The following is a 20260-nucleotide window of genomic DNA, read 5'->3' as shown; positions in this document are numbered from 1 at the left end:
TAAGGGGCAAGTGTTTACTGGGCATTAGAGAGATGTTTATTATACCTTCTACAGCATAAGCAGAAAGCTCAAATTATCTCCAGATTTTAAAGGCATTGTAAAATAATTAAACACAAATACTAAGAATCTTACTGGAACTACAAATCCAGGAAATGTTCCTCTGAGGATTCTTATTTCATTCTTAACATGTCTTACTAGGCTGCAATGCCACAGCCCTGGGTTTGGCCACACAGAGAATTAAAGTGGAGTAAAGTTGCCCTGATTCTCATTTGTAGCTCATAAGTCCTGTTGGAAGGCAGGGAATGTGGGCTGGGAAGGGCCATAGCAAGCCAACTGCCAGATTTATTGCTCTGTCTTTTTGCTTTCAGTTTGGATGAGAAAAACTGTTCCATGTTGAGGTACAGAAAAAGCCCTTGGAGGTGGTTCTTGCTCTGCCATGGAGCACGTGTCTCAGGTGGTAGCCATGGTTTGCAGCAGATGGTGGAGAGGCTACCTGGCCCCTTGCAGCAGAGCATGGCTGTTAGCTTGTCGGTTAAACATCTTGTAAAGCTTCTCTGTTCTCTTTGCTTTAGAAGATGCAAAGAAAGGCATGGTACAAAGGAAGCCATGGCTCCTGGCCAGATCATTGGTGTCCAAATAGAAAGATGAGATTTTGCATGAAACTACATTTAGTACCACATGCCTCAGATTTTAAGGTTGGGGAAGTGCTTGCATATTGGGCACGTCAAAGAAAAATGATTTAGAGCACCCTTTGGCACGAGCCAGTTCAGGAGGTTAAATCAGTAGTAGCCAAGCCAAAATAAATGTGAGGAAAGAAGCAAGGGAGGGAAAGGAAGTATGCAGACAGGGAAGTGGCAGGTATGGGGCCTCCCCTTTTGGTGGTAGTACTCAGGTCAACTTGGCTGTAACGTCACCTTAGTGAGCCTGCATCACCTATACAGGTGATTGGGAGAAACAGAATCACTTTTGGTGATGATTCAGAGAAGCTAGGTTACATCCCTGTAATTAGAACATGTGAACATCCCATTTAGTACCCTGTGTCCAGTTTGTATAGGCACCATATAACTGACATAATTCAGTAACTAAAGATCCTGGAGAAGAAAGCAACTGTTGAGTTGACCCTGTGTAACCGAAAATCAAGACTGGCTTTTTTCATAGAAAAAAGCCTGCATGGTTGTAATTTTGCTGTATCCTGTTGGTTTTTACCTTACAGCTACATGAGGACCTATATGATATAATGGCTCATTTTATATAAACCTATTTACCCGAAACAGAAAATACACCATGAACCCGTATTTGCAAACATTTGAGTTGGAAATAATCAAAACTAATGGCAGGCTTCCAGTATATTTTTGTTTGACATTCCATCAGTTAGCTAAAGTACTGTGCAGACTACATTTTACTTAGTAGGTGACAGTCAAGAATTTCTACTTTTTCTACAGGAAGAATTACAGCTGGGGTTTACAAAAAAAAAAAAAAAAATCGGTAGGGCTTTTGTTTTGAGGGTGAGGCTGGGTAATGGTGTCTTTCACTTTTAGGTGCCCAACCTAAAGAGACCATAGGATATGAGTGTTTCACGCTGGGTAGCCAACACAGCTGGTCACAAACATACACGTATTTTATAACTAGTGATATATCTGCACAAATATGCTTTGAGAGTTTGTTTAAGAGACTGGTTTCCAAACTAAACTTCCATCTATTTTCCAACCCAGCACCAAGATACAGCAGGCAAGGTAGTTTTGGGTAAGTAAAGATAGTGTTTTAATTACTAGGGAAGATCATGAATCTCCTTTGGGCTTGTCAAACCAGCACATCCTCTGGTAAGCCATCCCTTGCAACATACAAAGTTCATACCTTACTCCTTGAACGGTGCACCCAGTGGAGAGTATGTGTCTTATAAAATGAAATTTATACCTCCAAGTAAAGAAGAAAAATAAATCTTTAGTTTTAATGAAAATTGTAAATATTTATATTAAAGTTAGCTAGTACATGACTGTTTAGCCTCCACAGCTTGAGAGCCATTTTCTTTATGGAAAATATGATATGAGAGTGAGCATATTTTCAATTTTTATTTTGACACAGAAACTGATACGCCCGCTCACTGGCCCCTATGATCTGGAATTCAGTTTCCAGGGGTGATAAGTACTCGATGCATCGTAGTGTAATACGAAACTCCAGTAATGAATAATTATACAGAGATATGCACCTAAGGAAATTTCTTCAGATGTCAGTAGTGAAGGGGCATGTCAGCTACTGAAGTGTGAGAGTCAGTGTTACTTACCAATAATGACCTTTGCTGACACAAGTATAAATAATATTTTAAGTATTCACTCAAATGTCTAATCTCCTGAATCTAATAAAGCTGCTGGCCTTACTGACCTCTGCTTTGACAGCGAGTCCTAAAGTTTTAATTTTGCCTTGGATGATGTGTTGGTGAAAAAAGTAATTTCTTTTATCACGCTAAACAGGTGTCCTTTGAATTTTATTAGCAGTGTCTGTTTTCTTAGTTAAATGAGAGGAAGCAAACATGCCATGAGTTGGCATAGCCAGGCTCACTGAAGTTCATGATCTTATATGAATTTATGCCAAATGAGGTCCCAGTCTACTCTGTTCGAGCTGGAGGCATACAAACATTAAGTATGCAGGGAAGCTTTATTTATTGTTCTTTTCTTTAAGTGCTGTATCACACTGTTTGTGGTTTGTTTTTTTTCTCCCCTGACTATTGCTTAGCAACAAGTGGATGTATGGATTTGTTCTCAGTTTCTAAAGTTGCTTTTTGTGAGCGGCCAAGAGTTAATTTAGAAACCATGAATTTTCAAACTGTTCCTTCCACAGTGTTTCCTTATGTACGTTGCACTGTAACCATTACCCAGTGACTTCTCTAAGCAAGGTATTTACAGAGCTTTCCATAATGCATTTTATTTTGTCTAAAGAGTTTCATCAACTTCATTCTTGTATTGCTTATAAGTAGTATGAATAACTTTCTTAGCAGAGATCTTTGCATCACCCTTAGCAGTGCCTTTGTTCTGTGTTAAAAATGGATTATTTAATCCACTTCTGTTCATTCCTCTCTCTAGACAAGTTTCCAGAGAGCATACTTTGCCCCCTCACATCTCAGAATTACCTCTAAGCTGGTTTACTTCCATTTTTTCAATAAATCCCCCAGAGGATCTTCAGCTTTCAGAAAGTTCGAATCAGTCATTATTTGGCTTCCAGTGTAGGGGAATAAGCTCTAAAATGAATGTGTTTGAAAATCCCAGCCTGCCCATGGAGTTTTAAGGGAAAAAATATATCACCATTTCTGCATAGTTGGGAGGTGAAAAGCATTCTGATTGCCCAAAGATATACCTTATTCAAATTGTATTTTAAAAAACAAAAAGCAGAGAATGTCCTTTCAAGAAATGATCTCAGTCTTTGGTATGGATCAGGTGGACATTCAAAGCAGTTCCCCTTTCCTGCCAGCAATCCATCAGTTTTATTTGGATTGAACTTTAATCAGCTTTCTAATGCCCCTCCTGCAACCTCAGATCTTGATCTTGTGATTATTTCCTCTGCCACAAATCTTTTAAGCTTTCAAAAAGTCTCCAGCTGCTTGTTTATTTAGGGACTCTCAGGAAAAAATAATCCAAATTAACTGAAGGTGTGAATCCAAAGCATATTAGCTAAACTGGATTAAATCTGCATTATTTTGGAAGATAATTCAGTAAAATGACATTAAAGTCAATTCTGTTGTGAATGAGCGTATCCACACAGTGGTCTAATACATTTAAAATTACACACTTGAAAAATTTAATTTGGATCAAGTTTCTTGTGTGTCTCTGTGGACACAATCCCTACCACAGCCATACCGCACACAGCAGGGAAGTGGTTTGTGTTGCACTGGAGCTCACTGCGCACCCCTGCATAGTTCATAGCTGTTGTCACTTGGCTCAAGTGGGATATAATGTAACTTGGAGAATGATCAGCTTATTGTCAATACATAAAGCCATGCTGCCATCATTGCCATTTCCATTACTGCAGTAGTATGCATAGTCTCAAGTGGAAATCAGAGTTCTATTACACTAGTGTCCTGGTTTCGGCTGGGATAGAGTTAATTTTCTTTCTAGTAGCTGGTATAGTGTTGTGGTTTTGGTTCAGGATGAGAAGAATGTTGATAACACACTGATGTTTTCAGTTGTTGCCAAGTAATGTTTAGACTAAGTCAAGGATTTTTCAGCTTCCTATGCCCAGCCAGCAAGAAGGCTGGAGGGGCACAAGAAGTTGGGAGGGGACACAGCCAGGACAGCTGACCCAAACTGGCCAAAGGGGTATTCCATACCATGTGATGGCATGCCCAGTATATAAACTGGGGGGAGTTGGCCTGGGGGAAGGGATTGCTGCTCGGGAACTAACTGGGCATCGGTTAGTGAGTGGTGAGCAATTGCATTGTGCATCACTTGTTTTGTATATTCTAATTCTTTTATTATTATTATTGTCATGTTATTATTATTATTGTCACTATTAGTTTCTTCCTTTCTGTTCTGTTAAACTGTCTTTATCTCAACCCACGAGTTACTTCCCCCCTGCCAATTCTCTCCCCCATCCCCGGGGGTGCATGGTGCTTAGTTTCTGGCTGGGGTTAAACCATGAGAACTAGATATTAAATGAAAGCAAATTAGCTGGCTTCTGTACAAAGAGCAGAGTCTAAACAGCTGCTGGCTGGACCAGGCGGGCTATGAACCGCAGCAGCATCAGGTCTCCCAAGGTCCAGCCTGGTGCTTTGCCTGAGAAGTCTGGTGGTCCAGAGAGTCCGCGTGGGAGAGCCAGGCCTCTGACTTGCCTTGAAAAGTAAAATGTGAGAATTTCTAACCTCCTGTGCTAGATCACAGGGCCAAATCAGAATCAGCTGGCATGACCAACTGTGTTGAGAGCAATCCTAGCCACCCAAGCTGAATGATTTTACTTATGCAAGTGTGCTCACAAGAAAGCCACACTGTACATGTTTGTGTCATACTGCAGACTACCTCTGGTTAAAATAACCTTTTCTTCCCAGTTAAATGCTCTGAGAATTACCTGAGACTTATTGCCTCTTTGATCCCCTTCAAAATTCAGTCAAGTCTGATAGGGCTTGTAAATGATTTTCTAGCCTGCCATGAATTGATTTTTCTCTCCTTGGGGAAAAAACAGAAAATCCCATGCAGTTGTGAGAAATAGTTCATTGCTTTTTCATCCATTTTGCCAGTTGCAGGCCAAAAATGTAGAGGAAAATGCAGGTTCTTCCATTTGAATGCAATCTCAAAGGTTATAACTGTCAAACTAGAATATAGTTCCAAGGTTTTGAAAAGGCCAGGTACCTCCAACAATGTTTTTTCTTTAAGAAAATGCCAGCTATGGGCTTGGTTGGGTCAAGAAGTGGTTTGTATTATACTGCTGGCTTTGTAAAAAGAACAGCAAATGCTGGAGAAGCATTTAGTAGCCAGGGGGATAATGGCTCTGTCAGTCAACTTAGAAAATGGCTTTTAGGAAATGTGTTTTCACCCGAGGTGAGTCAATGGGACCAGATGTATGACCAGAGTGGGTGGAGCCATTGCCTATATTTAAGACTGGACTACTGAGCTTGACCACAGGAGTAAATTTTTCAGTGTGTTTGGCTAACATATGTATTTCCAATTGTTGCACTTAGTACAAGATTATGCTTAAAATAATTTTATAGCGAAGCTAAGACATACAGAAAATCTTGATTCAGCATGGACAATGTCATAAAAGCATTAATGACAGAGAGTGTGGAAGCTGAAACCTTTGAATCCTCTCAAACCATTGAAATGTTGCTAGGAAAAGGAGAAATTGGTGCTTTTTGCTTTGGTTTTGACCAACACATTTTGATTATGTTTCCTATGAAAAAGAAAGCAGACTCTTAAAAAGAGAGGGCCACGTGATGAACTGCAGCCTTAGGCTAGAGGGAAGGGGAAGAACAAGGACAAGGAGGTGGTACAGAAACTTTTGAGTTGTAATTCTGTGTCAGGTCAATTAAAATTTCCTAGTGTTTTTCTTTTATTAAAAACTAATCTATCTGGAACTGCTTTTCACTTGCCATAGGCTAAAAGAATACATGCTGGCAGTGCACACAGTGTGCACACAACCAGCTGACATATGGCAACTTCATGCCCAGCAGTAATTTGTTCATGTGTCTGAGGCATCTGATACAAACACAAGGTACTTGCATACTGAATTGAGTGTGTGTGTGTATGTATACGTAGGTTCAATCTTTTTTCCCTGACTCCTTGGGATAAAATAATGTAATTACTTTTATAAATTTCAGTGTTGGATAATGTATACTGATACCAGTGTAATGGAGCTAATTCTTAAAACTTAGGAGGATTTAGAATTATTGGTCTTGACCGTCACACTTCAACAAAGTAAGGAGAGCTACTGTCAGCACAGGCTCCTTCTATACCTACCTTAATTCACAATTTGTCTGCCAAAGCAAACAACATGAAAGTAGCCTCATGAATTGTTATATCCATCTCTCCTTTGAGATGGTGCTCCAGTTGACCTGCTCTGTTTAAAGTGCTCGTTTTACAAAAGGGAAAGCATGGGACATCATGATTAATATTAACATTATCCCTGGTCAGTACAGAACACACAAGTGTTGGAACAAAACAGCTGCAACGAAGGCTGAATGTTGAATTGTCTCTCAAAACAAAACATTTTGCAGAACAAAAGTATGGAAAGTTTCTGTACCAGAAAAGCTTAGCTTTTAAATCAAAGTCTATACAAACTTCAGCATTCTTATCTAAGAATACCATAGTATTAAAACCAGTTGTCATTGTCTTCCCTGCTTTGTGGTTAATGCAGCTGTAGTTGGTATGATTATCTCCATCTCATTGCAAACAGCAGTGTTTTCACTGGTCACTGATTGTTCAGTTTTCAGACTGGCTTATGTTTTAAGAGGTGATAAAAATTTAAAACAGCTAGTGCAAGGCTTCTTACACCTCAGCAAATTCACCTGAGCATTTAATACTAATTAACTTAACAGTGGCTGCTTACATCCAAACATTGCACAAGTATTCATTTTCTAATCAGAGGCTTATGAATGAGACACAATTCTTTGTGAACCGTTTGGTGACTGAACTTAATTTGAGAACAGAAATTGCTGTATAGCTCATTGATTTAATTGGAGGTTTTGGAGCTTTCTTGCAGGCTGAATTGCTTCAACAGATGAGATAGCAACAGAGGCCTGATTGTGACCCTACTTAATGCAGACTGTGTAAATTTGGAGCAACTTTGTGAAGTCAGTGATGTTAAACTAGCAATAATGAGTGAAGAACAAGAATTATAAAACTGTTGGGATCAGTGAGATCAAAACTGAGATCCTACATAAGTAGTAACCTGATAAATACCTTTCTTTATTCTTGACTGCTTGTGTTGATGAGTTTGGGGTAGTTTTAGCTCACTCTTGTCATTTTTCCCACAGAGCTGCTCAGAAATTGAACCTGTCTTCCAAAAAGAAGAAGCACAGGCCTTCTGCATCATCTGTTCCTGAATCTCCTCTCTTCTCTACCAGCTTCACAAGTATCCTTCAGACCTCCCCACCACCTGCACCACCATGTTTGTTGAGGGCAGTCAGCAAAGTGAAAGACACCCCTGGTTTGGGCAAGGTAGGCCTTGCAAATATCACTAAAACACTTGTTTTCTTTGGGAGAAGATTTTATCCTTGCACAAAACTTTAAGGGAATTGAAAGACCATGTCCTTTCTCAGTTGGCTTTACTGCAGTTGGTCCCTGAACACATGTATAAAGGCCTAACAATGTAAGTTAATTAATGCAAGTGAACTAATAAAGTTGAAGTTGACATCAACACAGCCAGACCTAATCGTGCAGCAGCAATACATATCAAGGCCAGCTACACTAAATGCACCTGTATTGGGACCACAGTGCTACTGGTGGTGGTAATGCTTGTTCTGCTAGGGTTTCTGAAGCAGTTGGTCTCTGTGGCTGTGTTTAAACTGCGTAGCAGTTGCTTGCTGTGGCATATTCTGGGTTCATGATCCCCTTGCTGTCCAGACTGGTGTCTTGGCTGGACACACTGTAATTTGTTTCCACCTCATGTTTCCTGGCTTTCTTCCAGTGCAGTCAGGGCAAGACTGGGCCATGCGTATTGGCTTTGTGTGGCAAGGTTTTTGTAGCGGGGGGGAGGTTACAGGGGTGGCTTCTGTAAGAAGCTGCTGGAACCTTCCCCTGTGTCCGACAGAGCCAATACCAGCCGGCTCTGAGATGGACCCACTGCTGGCCAAAGCCGAGCCAATCAGTGATAGTGATAGCGCCTCTGGGATAACAGATTTAAGAAGGGAAAAAAAGTTGGGACAGGTGGAAATGGCAGCTGGAGAGAGGAGTGAGAACATGTAAGAGAAACAACCCTGCAGACCCCAAGGTCAGTGAAGAAGGAGGGGGAGGAGATGCTCCAGGTGCCGGAGCAGAGATTCCCCTGCAGCCCGTGGGGAAGACCATGGTGAGGCAGGCTGTCCCCCTGCAGCCCATGGAGGTCCATGGTGGAGCAGATATCCACCTGCAGCCCAGGGAGGACCCCACGCCGGAGCAGGTGGATGCCCAAAGGAGGCTGTGACCCTGTGGGAAGCCCATCTGTGGAGAGAGGAGCCCACACTGGAGCAGGTTTTCTGGCAGGACTTGTGACCCCATGGGGGACCCACGCTGGAGCAGTGTGCTCCTGAAGGACTGCACACTGTGGAAAGGACCCACGCTGGAGCAGTTCATGAAGAACTGCAGCCTGTGGGAAGGACCCACGCTGGAGAAGTTCGTGGAGGACTGTCTCTTGTGGGAGGGACCCCACACTGGAGCAGGGGAAGAGTGTGATGAGTCCTCCCCCTGAGGAGGATGAAGTGGCAGAAAATAACGTGTGATGAACTGACCGTAAACCCCATCCCCATCCCGCTGTGCCGCTGGGGGGGGGGTGGTAGAGAATCCGGGAGTGAAGTTGTGCCCGGGAAGAAGTGAGGGGTGGAGGGAAGGTGTTCTGACATTTGGTTTTATTTCTCTTTACCCTACTCTGGTTGATTTGTAATAAATTGAGTTAATTTTTCCCAAGCTGAGTCTATTTTGCCTGTGATGGTAATTGGTGAGTGATCTCTCCTGTCCTTATCTCGACCCACAAGCCCTTTGTTATATTTTCTCTCCCCTGTCCAGCCGAGGAGGGGAGTGATAGAACGGTTTTGGTGGGCACCTGGCGTCCAGCCAGGGTCAACCCACCACACCATGTACCTGAACAAAGCCTATGCTGATAGTGATGAATTGCTCCTTTTTCCTTCTGTCATGTTATTTCCTCCCACTCTTCATAATCATACCCTCTTAAAATGCTGTTTAGATGCACACTTATAATGGAAAATGGTTGAGGCAATGGAGGAGGTTGTTATATAGTTTGCTGTTGCTTTGTTGTTTGTTTGAGTGGCCCTTCCTTTTTCCCTGTCATAAATGGCGAGCCTGGCATATTACATCTGGGAATACACGCATGCAGTTGCTGACGACAGCAGTGTGCTTTAATCAAGGTAGTTTCTTATGCAAGCATCTGTGTGCGGAGCTTTTCCATATTCATTGAATACTAAGCAGTGACAATGAATTTGGTGAAAATCTTTGTGTTTAGAAGAGAAATTGTAATGTATGATCTAGGAGTGCTGAGCATAGGCTTCAGAATTTTCACTCCTGATTTTGGATACTCACTTTCTTGTGCAGTTCCGCTATTTTTTTCAAAGAACAACGGTATTACTTTCATGGATGGTTTAATGCCTGTTTGAAAAGGGATTCCCTCCACATAGGGCTCTCTTTCTTTCGTCTTGCCTGGTAGGTGGGAAGTAATGTACAAATCTGTCATGATCTCATAAAACTTAGTAGTGATGCATATTCTGACTTTAGTGAGAGGACTAAACTTGAACCTGTTCATTGCTGTAAGAAGCTGCTATGGAAAATATTTACATTAGAAGCCATGCTCTCCAGATCCTTACTTTTCTGTGCTTGGGACAGGTTATATCTGAATAAAATTAAAAATTCCACTGAGGAATAATGAAGGGTGTGTTCATGAAAACAAGGGGCTAATTTCCCTTGTTGAACTGTGTGGGCACTTCTCCCGATTATTGGTTTTCACCCTTCCGAAGAAAGGTGTCTACACACAGAAAGCCACAAACATAGCTCTGTCAAAACACTGCAAGCTTAATCTAAACCTTCCTTGCTCCTCTAATTATTGGTTTCCAGTGGATAGGACTTGGGAAACAGTTTTGCAATATGCCCGAACAGACCTATGATTTGCTGCTTCATCAACACCATGTACCAGAACAGGCTCCAGGCTTTCCACCCATATGAGTAAAACTGAAATTTTGCAGTCCAGCCGATGAAGGAGGATATTTCTTTTCAGTTTAGAGTTACTATGCCATAGCTATCAGAGTATACAAGAAATAGCTAAGAGGTTTTTAAAAAAAAGTTTTAACACATTTCTCCAAAGTAATAAACCAAATTAGGTTAATTCATATAGTTAAAATAGAGAAAATTCTTTCTTTTTTCCACATTTCCATTAGCACAAATATGTCTAACCTACGGTTTCTGGAATTCAGTTTCATTTTTCACCTCTGGCTTCTTCTAGGAGTCACCCTATAATTATGATCTGAAGCTTGTATACTTTCATCAAAGTTTCCCATCAGTTTACCTCTGTAGCACAATTTTCATTTTAATATGTCAGAAGTAGGTGTGAGGCATAATAAGTAAATAACTGCAGAATAACAATATAATTTATCTGTCAGACTGAGAAAACTTCAGATAAGGTAATGGAATTTCCAGCTTGTTTGCTTTTTATTTTTTATTGTTGTTATTTATACATGTTCTGTTCAGTTTGGTTGGCATATGTTTTGATAGGAGCATGCTAAAAAAATCTATGTTACTTTTCTCAGCATTTTCTCTCATATAGTATTTTGTCTAAGTGTATAAATTTATAAAATGTAGACCTGTGTGGAGGAAGCAGGTTCAGGGAAGCTAAATGTTATTTTCAGTCACTTAGGTTTTTTTCTGGTTTGTGTTTAAATAGCATTTTACCAGCAATCCCGGTGTGATAAAACTTGCTTTGGGTTTGAGCGGGCTGGACAATTTCTAACATGACAGTTTGTTACTGCAAAGTCTGGTTCACCAGAACTGGAAATCTGGCCATTACCAAGGACTCTAGATTTCTGAGACTGCTGGGGACGGCTGTGCACAGACTGCCCTGGCCGGGCTTCCTGGCAGGGAGACTCTTAGCTATAGGGCTGGCAGCCCTGGCACAGACTCTGGATGTTGCTAGCTTGGTGTTAGATTGACAGCTGTCTGTTTGACAGCGTGGGTGGGTATCCAAGATGCTGTGGGATAGGAAGTCAGGTACTTCAAATCATAGACTTTGAGGTTCAATTTCATTTCACAGTTTTCTAAAATGAACTTGCCACCAAACAGTTGCCATTTTATATTTTCACTTCTACTAGAAATTTCAAAGATTCTACTTTTCGTTGCAAACTTGATGACAATGATTTATTTAAAATTGTAGAGTTTCTCAGCTGTCATGTGTGGGCATGTAATTTTTGTGAGTTAAACTAGGAGGATTTGCCTATCAGCAACATATTTAAAAGTTAATTAGCAGCTCAGTTAGTATGGATATGGATACAACTAAAGTCTAAACTGACAAAGAGAAGAGAATTAGAGAGTGTATACTCAGGCTGCACGCTTCACACCTTTTCTTACAAAAGGCCTGGCAAATCAAACTGTACCAGCCTGGAATTTGGAAGAAGTATTATTTGAAAGCTAAAGTTCAGCTTCACAGAAGGGGGGAAGATGGTATTAATAATGAAATGCTGGGACTGCATAATCACCATTTTACTTCACTGTTAGATACACCATTGACCTTAGCAGAAATACTGCAGTGTCAAAGTGAAATAAAGTAGTAAAGGATCAGATTTTTTGTTGCACTCACTTCAGGGAGAACTTTTTGGAAATAAAATAAAAGGTTTGTAACCATGTTGCAAATATATTAACAGTGGTGCTTGTATGGATCATAACATACACGTGTGCTTTGGGTTTGCATTTGCTGGCAGAGGGACCTGATCCCCGGGTGGTAGTGTGGTATCCCCGCAGTTGTTTCTTGAGAGCGGAGAGTTTTCTTTTGGGTTGAGCAACAGTCCTGCTCCATAAACTGCCACAGCTTGAGCATCACTTTTCCTTCTCTCTCTGATTTGAATCATCGTATTCTGAGAGTCATAGATTGCTTTTGCTGGGTTTACACACACACACAGTGTGCCACTGTTCTGGATGACTGTATGTGCAGTTTCCCCAAGTCCCATCGTTTTCTGGAACATACTCCTTAAGTCTGTTTTGTCCTTGTTGACAATGAGCCAAGAAACAGAGCAAAAAGGCTTTCCATGCAGAAATAATGAATTATTCCATGACTGCGCTCAGATTAACTAGTGTAAGGGCATTCTATTAAGGTTTGCTTAGATTTGCTCCCCAATCTTCTTCCCTCCCCTCCATTTTCTGTCAAACAAAGCCAAAACTAAACCAAGACTTTTGATGAAAATCCAAAATGTTCTTTCTGTGAAAGATGTTGTTTTGCTGAATCCCACGTTACCCATGAAAAACAGCTTGTATGAAAAATTTTCTGCCAGCCTTAATAAATAGGTTGTTTTCAGGTGGCACAGGGTTCAGGATGAATGGATGTAGTCTCTGTGCTTTCTTTAATTTATTATTTTTCTGTGTGTAGTCTTATAAAACTCTGTCACTGAGAGGTATTTGTTATGTTTGGGCAGAGATTAGTTTACTTTTCCTTATATATTATTTTTTGGTGTGAATTGTTTTTTGTTGGTACTTGTTAATCTGAAAATAAAATAGCAATGTTTGTGTGTTAAAATGATCCTTATGCAAAAGGTTTCTACCAGGGAGAAAGAAATCGTCATTGTACCTTCTTTGGGAAGTCATTTCAACCTATTAGCAAAATGGACTGTAATTTGTGATCTTGTGCTTACTTTTTATTTTTCTGTAGCATCAGGACTCCTGCTTGCAGACCCCAGCCCCATTTTGCTAAATAATGTATAAATTCAGATTAAAAAAAATGGTTTCTGTCCCAGGGCACTTATGATCTCAGTGTAGGGAGGAAGACCAGACAGACAGAGAGACGGGAAGCAAGAAGAAACAATGAGGTATTATTGGTCATCTTGATAGCGGTGCCCTCAACCCATCAACAGTCTAATATTAGATACCCCTTGTCAAGCTTTGGTAGGTGTTGTAGAAGAGGAGATTATTAAAATCTTTGGAGGGGGAGTAATAGGTTACACTGCAGATGCTTCTGAGGAGACCTTTGCAAGTGTGTAGGGCAGGGTAGGAAGCAGCACAGAGGGGGGTTTTTGAGAGTCTAGTAAGTGAGTGAGAGATGCGGGAGCTGGTCTCCTGGCAGGGGCTGAGTGCGGAGCCTGGCTGGGAAGGGCTGTGAATGGGAGCCAAGCCATGGCCAAATGCCAGGAATGCCCACAATATGCTGGTAGGAGATTGGTTCTGTGATAGACACTCCTAAGTCATACACCTTGCTCCTAAAGACCTGTGTCACATACTAAAAAAGGTTCAGTTAAAATTTTTCAGTGCCTGGCTCTAAGAATTTAATCTTCCATTAAAGCACAGTATTTGATTGAAATAAATGTAAAGTCTACTGTTCCCTTTACATTAGTCTGCAGCTCGCCTTTTCCTCACATTGATTTGCATAAAACTCTATCTGGAAGCATCAGAAAGATTTTTTCTGACCTGAAATTGCCTCCACCAAAACAGCAGAGAATTTTCAGAGGCACTCAGCTGTGTCATTCCTTTGAATTTTTGTGAATGTCACTGGGAGCTGGTACCCACTTCCCTGAGCCCCACTGAAGGTTCCTACCATGAAGTCTAGCTAGTAAGTGTCTTGTTCGGTGAAGGAGAGCACATTTGTGTGGGGAAAGGTGTGATACTCCTTTCCTCTTTGGAGGCAGGAGGTCCACAAAGGCAGAATACCACTGACAATTAACAGACAGAGTCTTATGTCTCTGGCCTAAAAAAGACAGTGGTAGTATCATTGTAAAAAATGAAAAGATGGTCTTATGTCACACCATCCCACTTTGTATATTGATCATATAACATGCTACTATCCTTTTGATCCAAGTGGCTAGTCAAGATGCAGTGCTTTGCAGATTTTTTTCCAGATAGGGGAAGAGATTATGAAGGGGATGCATCAGGTATTGTTAGTTCAATTCAGTTCCTTTACAAGGAAATACAAAATCTTGAATGCCAACAGAGAGAAGCAACTAAAGGCAATTTTCCTTCTTACTCCACCAGGTCCTTTCAGCTAGGACTTCAATGTCTCATTCCTTCCTCAGTTTAAGGGCATTTCTTTGTCCTACAGTACCAATGTTTGTTCAAGTTTTTCTTCTCCTTGTTGTTCTTTCTGTCCCTGCTTCTCCACTTGTGCTATTTCTTGTTTATATGCACATCTGCCAAAAGTAACAGTGAAGAAAGCCCTACTGCCCAAGCAGTTCATCTTTCTGAGTAGATTCAGAACTGTCTTTTGGCAGGGGACAGAAGTGTATGCCAATGCTTTGGGTTTGCAAACTGCTAGTATTTCAGCTATCTGCTGCCTTGAAATAGTTTATTGGACTTTTCACTAAGTAGGGCAACAATTATTGCACTGGCCTTGACACGCTTTAATCCAAGCTATAATAGTGCAATATGTGTGTTAATAATGAGTAAGTATTCTATTGGCTATAGCCTGTATGAGTCATGATTTGAATAGTCTTTGTCAAAAGATGTTTTCAATAGCTGTATCAACTCATTGTATCAGTGCAGTGGAAAGTAGACAGACATTCTTAGACTTATGTGATTTGCAAAGTTGATTTGAAGGGAACAAAATTGATGCACATCTCGATTAAGTCCAAAAGATATAGGAAACCTCCTTTTCTACTATCAGAATTTGCATTTTGGCTAGCTGATTGGTGGATGTGATGATTTTTTTGGCAACATTATGGTATACATTAAGCAGGTGTTTATGAAAACCTGTGTTAAGGTCAGCAAAAAACCAAGCACAACTTGCAAAATATGTTCTGTATTTCACTTCACTGCCATCCATCTTGAAGGTTTTTCAGAGAGAATCAAATAGGTTCTCTTTCCCTTGTAAAGCAGAGGTTCTCTGTCCTTCATTACTCAGGTGTATAGGGGGAAAAAGTTAATGGTTAGGTGACAAATGTGATTTTAAACCCTTTATCACAGAAAACAATTTCTGAAGTGAAAGCTGGTTTTGCCCAAAGTTACCATGGTTACTGAAATGGGGAAGTAAAAAAAAAAAGGATGATCCCTTGAGGCATTTAAAGGAGACATATGTGTTCATCTTTGTTGTCAACATGATTGTTGTACAAATTAAATAGTTAGTTCCACTTGGAATGAAATCCAGGTGGCCTTTTGCCTCTAGACAGAGTTGCTCAGAACTGGGATTTTCCTCACCAAATCTACTGTTTGGACCTGGTGGAGGCTTTCATGCTCTTTGGCTAGATTCCTGCTAGGCGGGCTTTTCTGGGAGGAGTTTTCATACCTGAAACTGCTTTAAGAAAAAGGTGAAATTAATAAAAGCTGGAACAATTGCTACAAACAATAATCTCTTACCTCCCTCAATCATATTTTCTATGCACACTTAGTTTGTCTTTCTCTAAAGTAAAGCTTATCCTGGATGTGGAAATACCAACCCAGGCATGCCTGTACTGTGTCAGATTGCATTTTGGTTGGCTGTGAGATTTAAAGGCAGACCTATTTTAAAGAAATTTCTATGCAGTCACGTTTCTACAATTTAGAGAATGGCCATAATTGCTGTTCCTTCTCTTTGTGACGTGCAGAAGCTGCTACTTCATGGGAGCTAGGAGCACATATCAACCAAGCCTGCTAAGAGAAAATCTGGCCTGTTGCCTAAACTTTACACCATGCAAGAGAGAATGCTTGCGTGGAGAAGCAGGGCTGCATTTCGGCCATATAATCTAGCCAGTGCCTTTAGGAGGGGAAGATTAGGTCTTGCCCCTACCTATTAATAAGCCAGTTTAAGGGCAGTGGGTCCATTTTGGCCCACCTGCAAGCTGTTAAAAGCTTAGGAAGTGGCTCCAAAGTTCCTGGCCTGACAAGCTGCTGTTCCTGATAATAGGATTCCTAAGGTCAGTTGGCAAGGAGCAGACCCAGAGAGAGGAGCTCATGGCAGGTGGATGCTAGTGTAATTGTTTCCTGGAGCATTGCAGATGGAGGCAGACACTAAGGAATAGGTTTACATCTGAAATGGGAAAATTGAAGGCAGAATACCGTTGCTGTCCTTACATCTGAATCCACAAAATGGAGCAGTTCTGCTGTATGGCATTAGGAGTGCTCCGCCAATCTGGGCATCGTGTGGTCAAGCGTGATACTAAGGTATCTTTCTCTTCTGTTAATTCCTTCACCTCTGCTGATTTTCCATAAAATAAAGCCATCTTTCAAACTAGTAGACATCTCCCTTTTCACTGGGAAGGGCTGAAAATGGCAACACAGAAAGTGAGTTTTTTCTAGAGAGTAACTTACAGTCCTTAAATTAAACTCTTGGCTTTGGAAAAAAAGCACCTCTTTCCATATGTCGTAGAGGAAGACTTGTACCCTAATCTGAGCACCAACTATTGGTGATAGCAAATATGGATAAGAGACCGTTGGTCAGTAAATTACTTTTTTGCCTCAAAGAATATAAAAAATGGTGTTTCTCTCCTTAGTGACATCTTCCTGTGTGTATTCAGAAATTGTACTGATGAGTGAGCTTGTGAGCATGGGAGGTGGGTAGAGGAGATTTGCAGTGGAATTGAACTGGACAGACAAAATATGAAAAAGGCTGTACCTCACTTTGATAATATTTCTTATTTCTGTGTTGGAAGAATCAATCCTTTCTGTGATTCTTTTATAGTACATTTCACCCAGGGAAACAGCTGTAAAGCCTGGTTTTGTATTGTTTCCTGTGGTCTGTTTTGAGGAATTTTCCTGTAAACATGGAGGATCAAAATAAAATCAGCGTGCTGAAATCACTTCAGGCTGGTGTTACTAGGCTTTGTATGTTCCTAAGTGACTTGATTTATACAGCGCCCTCTGCATTGTCATAAATGCATGATTTTATGCCCAGCAATCTATAACTTTTAGGTCAGTTGACTGTTTTCTTGATTGAAGTCACTTAGTGGCATGAATGATCATAATTTGTAGACATCTAGTTGCCTATAAGCCTTATACAAAGGCCCACGTGGGTCAATTAATTTGACTGTCTCAGTGTTGTCAACCTAATGAAGCTATAGAAATCTTTAATATTGGTCACCTAGTAGGTATGCTTTAAACATATTCTCATGTTGTTGAAATAGTATGACAGTATAGTGGCCACATTTTAAAGTCTCTTAACATTGAAGGTTATGCAATTTGAATGAAAACTACTGGATTTTTCTAGAATATAAAAAGTCATTGTTTTTAACACTTTGATTTTCTCAAAGTTTTTCTGACCTATTGTCTTTTTATTTCCTTTGCTTTTCAATTTAGGTTGTACTGCTGGTTGATATTTTGGGGCATTATGATAGGTCCAGTTAATCACTTCCACTTCATTTCTAAGACTTTCAGTACTACTTTTTGATATGTCCCCTTCCTCCCTGCCCTCTCCCCTGCACCTCTCACCCCATTAAATTAATTTTTAAATCCATGAAGAAGAGGTTAATATGTATTAGGAAAGTCAAGATGAAAGAAACTGAAAATTACAAGGGTGTCTCTCAGACAATGCTGAGGAAGGAAATTAAATGCTGAATAGTTTGCTAAACCTGGGATCATGGCAAGTTTTCTGAGATCTTATGCAAATTGCAGGCACTTTAAGCACTCAGCTGTAGGCCTTATAACAATTTTTTTCCCCCTTTAAAACTTCCTAAAGCTCTTCTCCTCCCAGCCTTTTCCTTTTGTGTTTGACTCTTCTCAGCATGTGTCTGAGAGCAGTGCTCAGCGGTGCAGGCGGGATGGTGACACTGTGGGATGCTCAGCTACAGCACTGCTGTAACATCGTGGGCTAATGATTCAGCTGAGCCTCTTGATTCAGCTGCAAGGTTATTCTGCTTTCCATCATCCTACAGGTCTGGGCTTTACCTTGTTTCTCTGGTACAACAGTAACTTAAATAGATAACCAGCTCAGCTGAGGAAGAGCCTAGCATGAACTGTATTTTAATACTGGGAATACCATTAGATATATCTCTTCTCATTCACCATCTCTCCCCCTTTTTTGCCTTTTCCTTTAGGAATCAAACCCATTTTGGGGAATATGTCTCTAGAGACATTTGTTGATTTTTTTGTGCTTTTATGAGACACCTGTATCCCCATGCTCCAAGTCATTATCTCCCTATCTTTTTCCTCCCTCTTTACTGCCACCATTGCACTCCCTTAGGCTGCGATTCATGTTGCTAGCTTAAGTGAACTGATCACTATCCTTCTGATCTAGGCTGGTCATATGAATTCCTCCCATGGAGAGAAGTGCTACCTATATTAGGATGGGCTGACTTGCCTACCAGATGTTGCTTTCTTTTTCAGTTGATTACAGAGGCAACCTAGACAGCTGCCTTTGAATGAGATATCTGTGTTTTGCCTGGCTCAAGTAAGGTGAAATGAAACTCTCCCTGAGTAGGAACACAGTCTCTTCTTGTGTTCTGCTCTGAACCTTTAATAGAAAACCAGCTACTGGGAGGTATAGTAACGAGATGCTTACAGAAAGGTCTAGATACTTGCATCTCTCCTCCAGATGGTAGTCTGCATCCTCTGCTTTCCAGTCTAAGAAACATCGGAGGCTCACTATATTGCACGCAGGTCTGGTTGAGCAGACCTGCATGCAACCAAGCAGGCTGCATAAAGCAGCCAGACCTTCAAGGAAAAGGACCAAGCAGGCTTTTGCACATTTTTCCTTATGTAAACCAAAGGAAAGTTGAACTGATCTTTATTGATTTAAGGACCAGAGATGTTCAGCTGTACTTCTGCCAGGATGGATCTGTAAAGCTGGTCACAATGTGCACACCCATTAGATTACAGCTACTGGCCCTCAGATGCCTGGATTCTCATTGCTCTGTAACGTGACCTGTGAATCACTTCCAGTGAGGATTCCTTCCCAGAAGGATAGGCAGTGTGGCTTGGGGTTTGGAAACATATCGTTAGTGGATCTGGATTCCTGATACCCAAATGCCATTTCATTTTCCAAATGTAAGTAGACTTTTTCTTCTATATTGTTGCCAAAATGATTAGTAGTTAAAAGATCTTTCATTGGATAGTGAGATATGAAATGCCAGGTATGAAAACCAATACTTTAATGTTCACATTTCTCTTTATGAAAGAATCTTTCTATATAGAAAAGGTAAAAACAAAGTTTGAAATCATTGACCTGTCTGATCTTAAAAAATCAGGAGGTAGATTAATACATTTTTAAGGCCTGTGACCCTCAAAACCTCTCCTGTAGCACTCAGAAGTGAGAAACAGAGTGGGTGCACCTGCAATAGTTGGATGGGTAGGTATATGTGTAATTCACACTATACATACGGTGTGTACATTTGTATCTAGAAGCATATATAGATGCATATATATATGTGTATAAATGTATTCATCTCCCTCTCCCCACCAGTACAGTGGGAATATATAGGAAAAAGCTATATATGGAGCTTCTGAGCAAGTTATCTGAAAAAACCGGGAGGCTAACTAGCTATAGACTTGCTTTTATTTATAAAATAGCAGATTTTTTTTTTGAGAGAGGACTAAACATTTCCTTAAGACACTTCCAGTAACTTCTCATGGATTTTAATCATGAATAATATCCTCCTTCTTCCTTAGCTCAGTCCTCCTATACATTGCATGATCTTTTTTCTCATATGAGGTGATTGAAAATGCTCATACAAATAGCAGCATTTTACATTAAATTCTCTAGGTATCCGTGAGGCTCTATTGTGTTTCTGTAGATCCCAGTTACTCTCATCCATATTAATTGCTGTTGGATTTTTCCACAGGTTGGCTCAATTTACAGTGTTTGTACTGAAGGGGAGATAGTTAGAAAAAGATGTGGTGTTAAAATGTGGTGTGTATTAAAATGCCAATAGGAAGGCTGTACAATAACCCTTACAGCATCACATACTCCATTACAGAAACATAGATGTGGGAAAAATTAAAAACTGTTGATCCTTTCTTCCCTGCCCCCTTTTCCCACAGAAAAT

At 40.6% G+C, this 20260-nt stretch overlaps 1 protein-coding gene across 1 annotated transcript in view; it reads left to right on the top strand.

The window, feature by feature from the left end:
* KIF26B (kinesin family member 26B) overlaps window positions 1-20260 on the top strand; it is a 315800-nt gene that overhangs the window by 188075 nt on the left and 107465 nt on the right. The window contains exon 5 of the mRNA XM_069800600.1: window positions 7454-7637. Coding sequence (XP_069656701.1) covers window positions 7454-7637 — 184 coding nt within the window. The remainder of the gene's footprint in view (window positions 1-7453; window positions 7638-20260) is intronic.

Source organism: Haliaeetus albicilla, chromosome 13, assembly GCF_947461875.1.
Source record: "Haliaeetus albicilla chromosome 13, bHalAlb1.1, whole genome shotgun sequence".
Taxonomy (NCBI): Eukaryota; Metazoa; Chordata; class Aves; order Accipitriformes; family Accipitridae; genus Haliaeetus; species Haliaeetus albicilla.
Note: the sequence above shows the minus strand (reverse complement) of the source record. Positions and strands in the feature narration are given on the sequence as shown.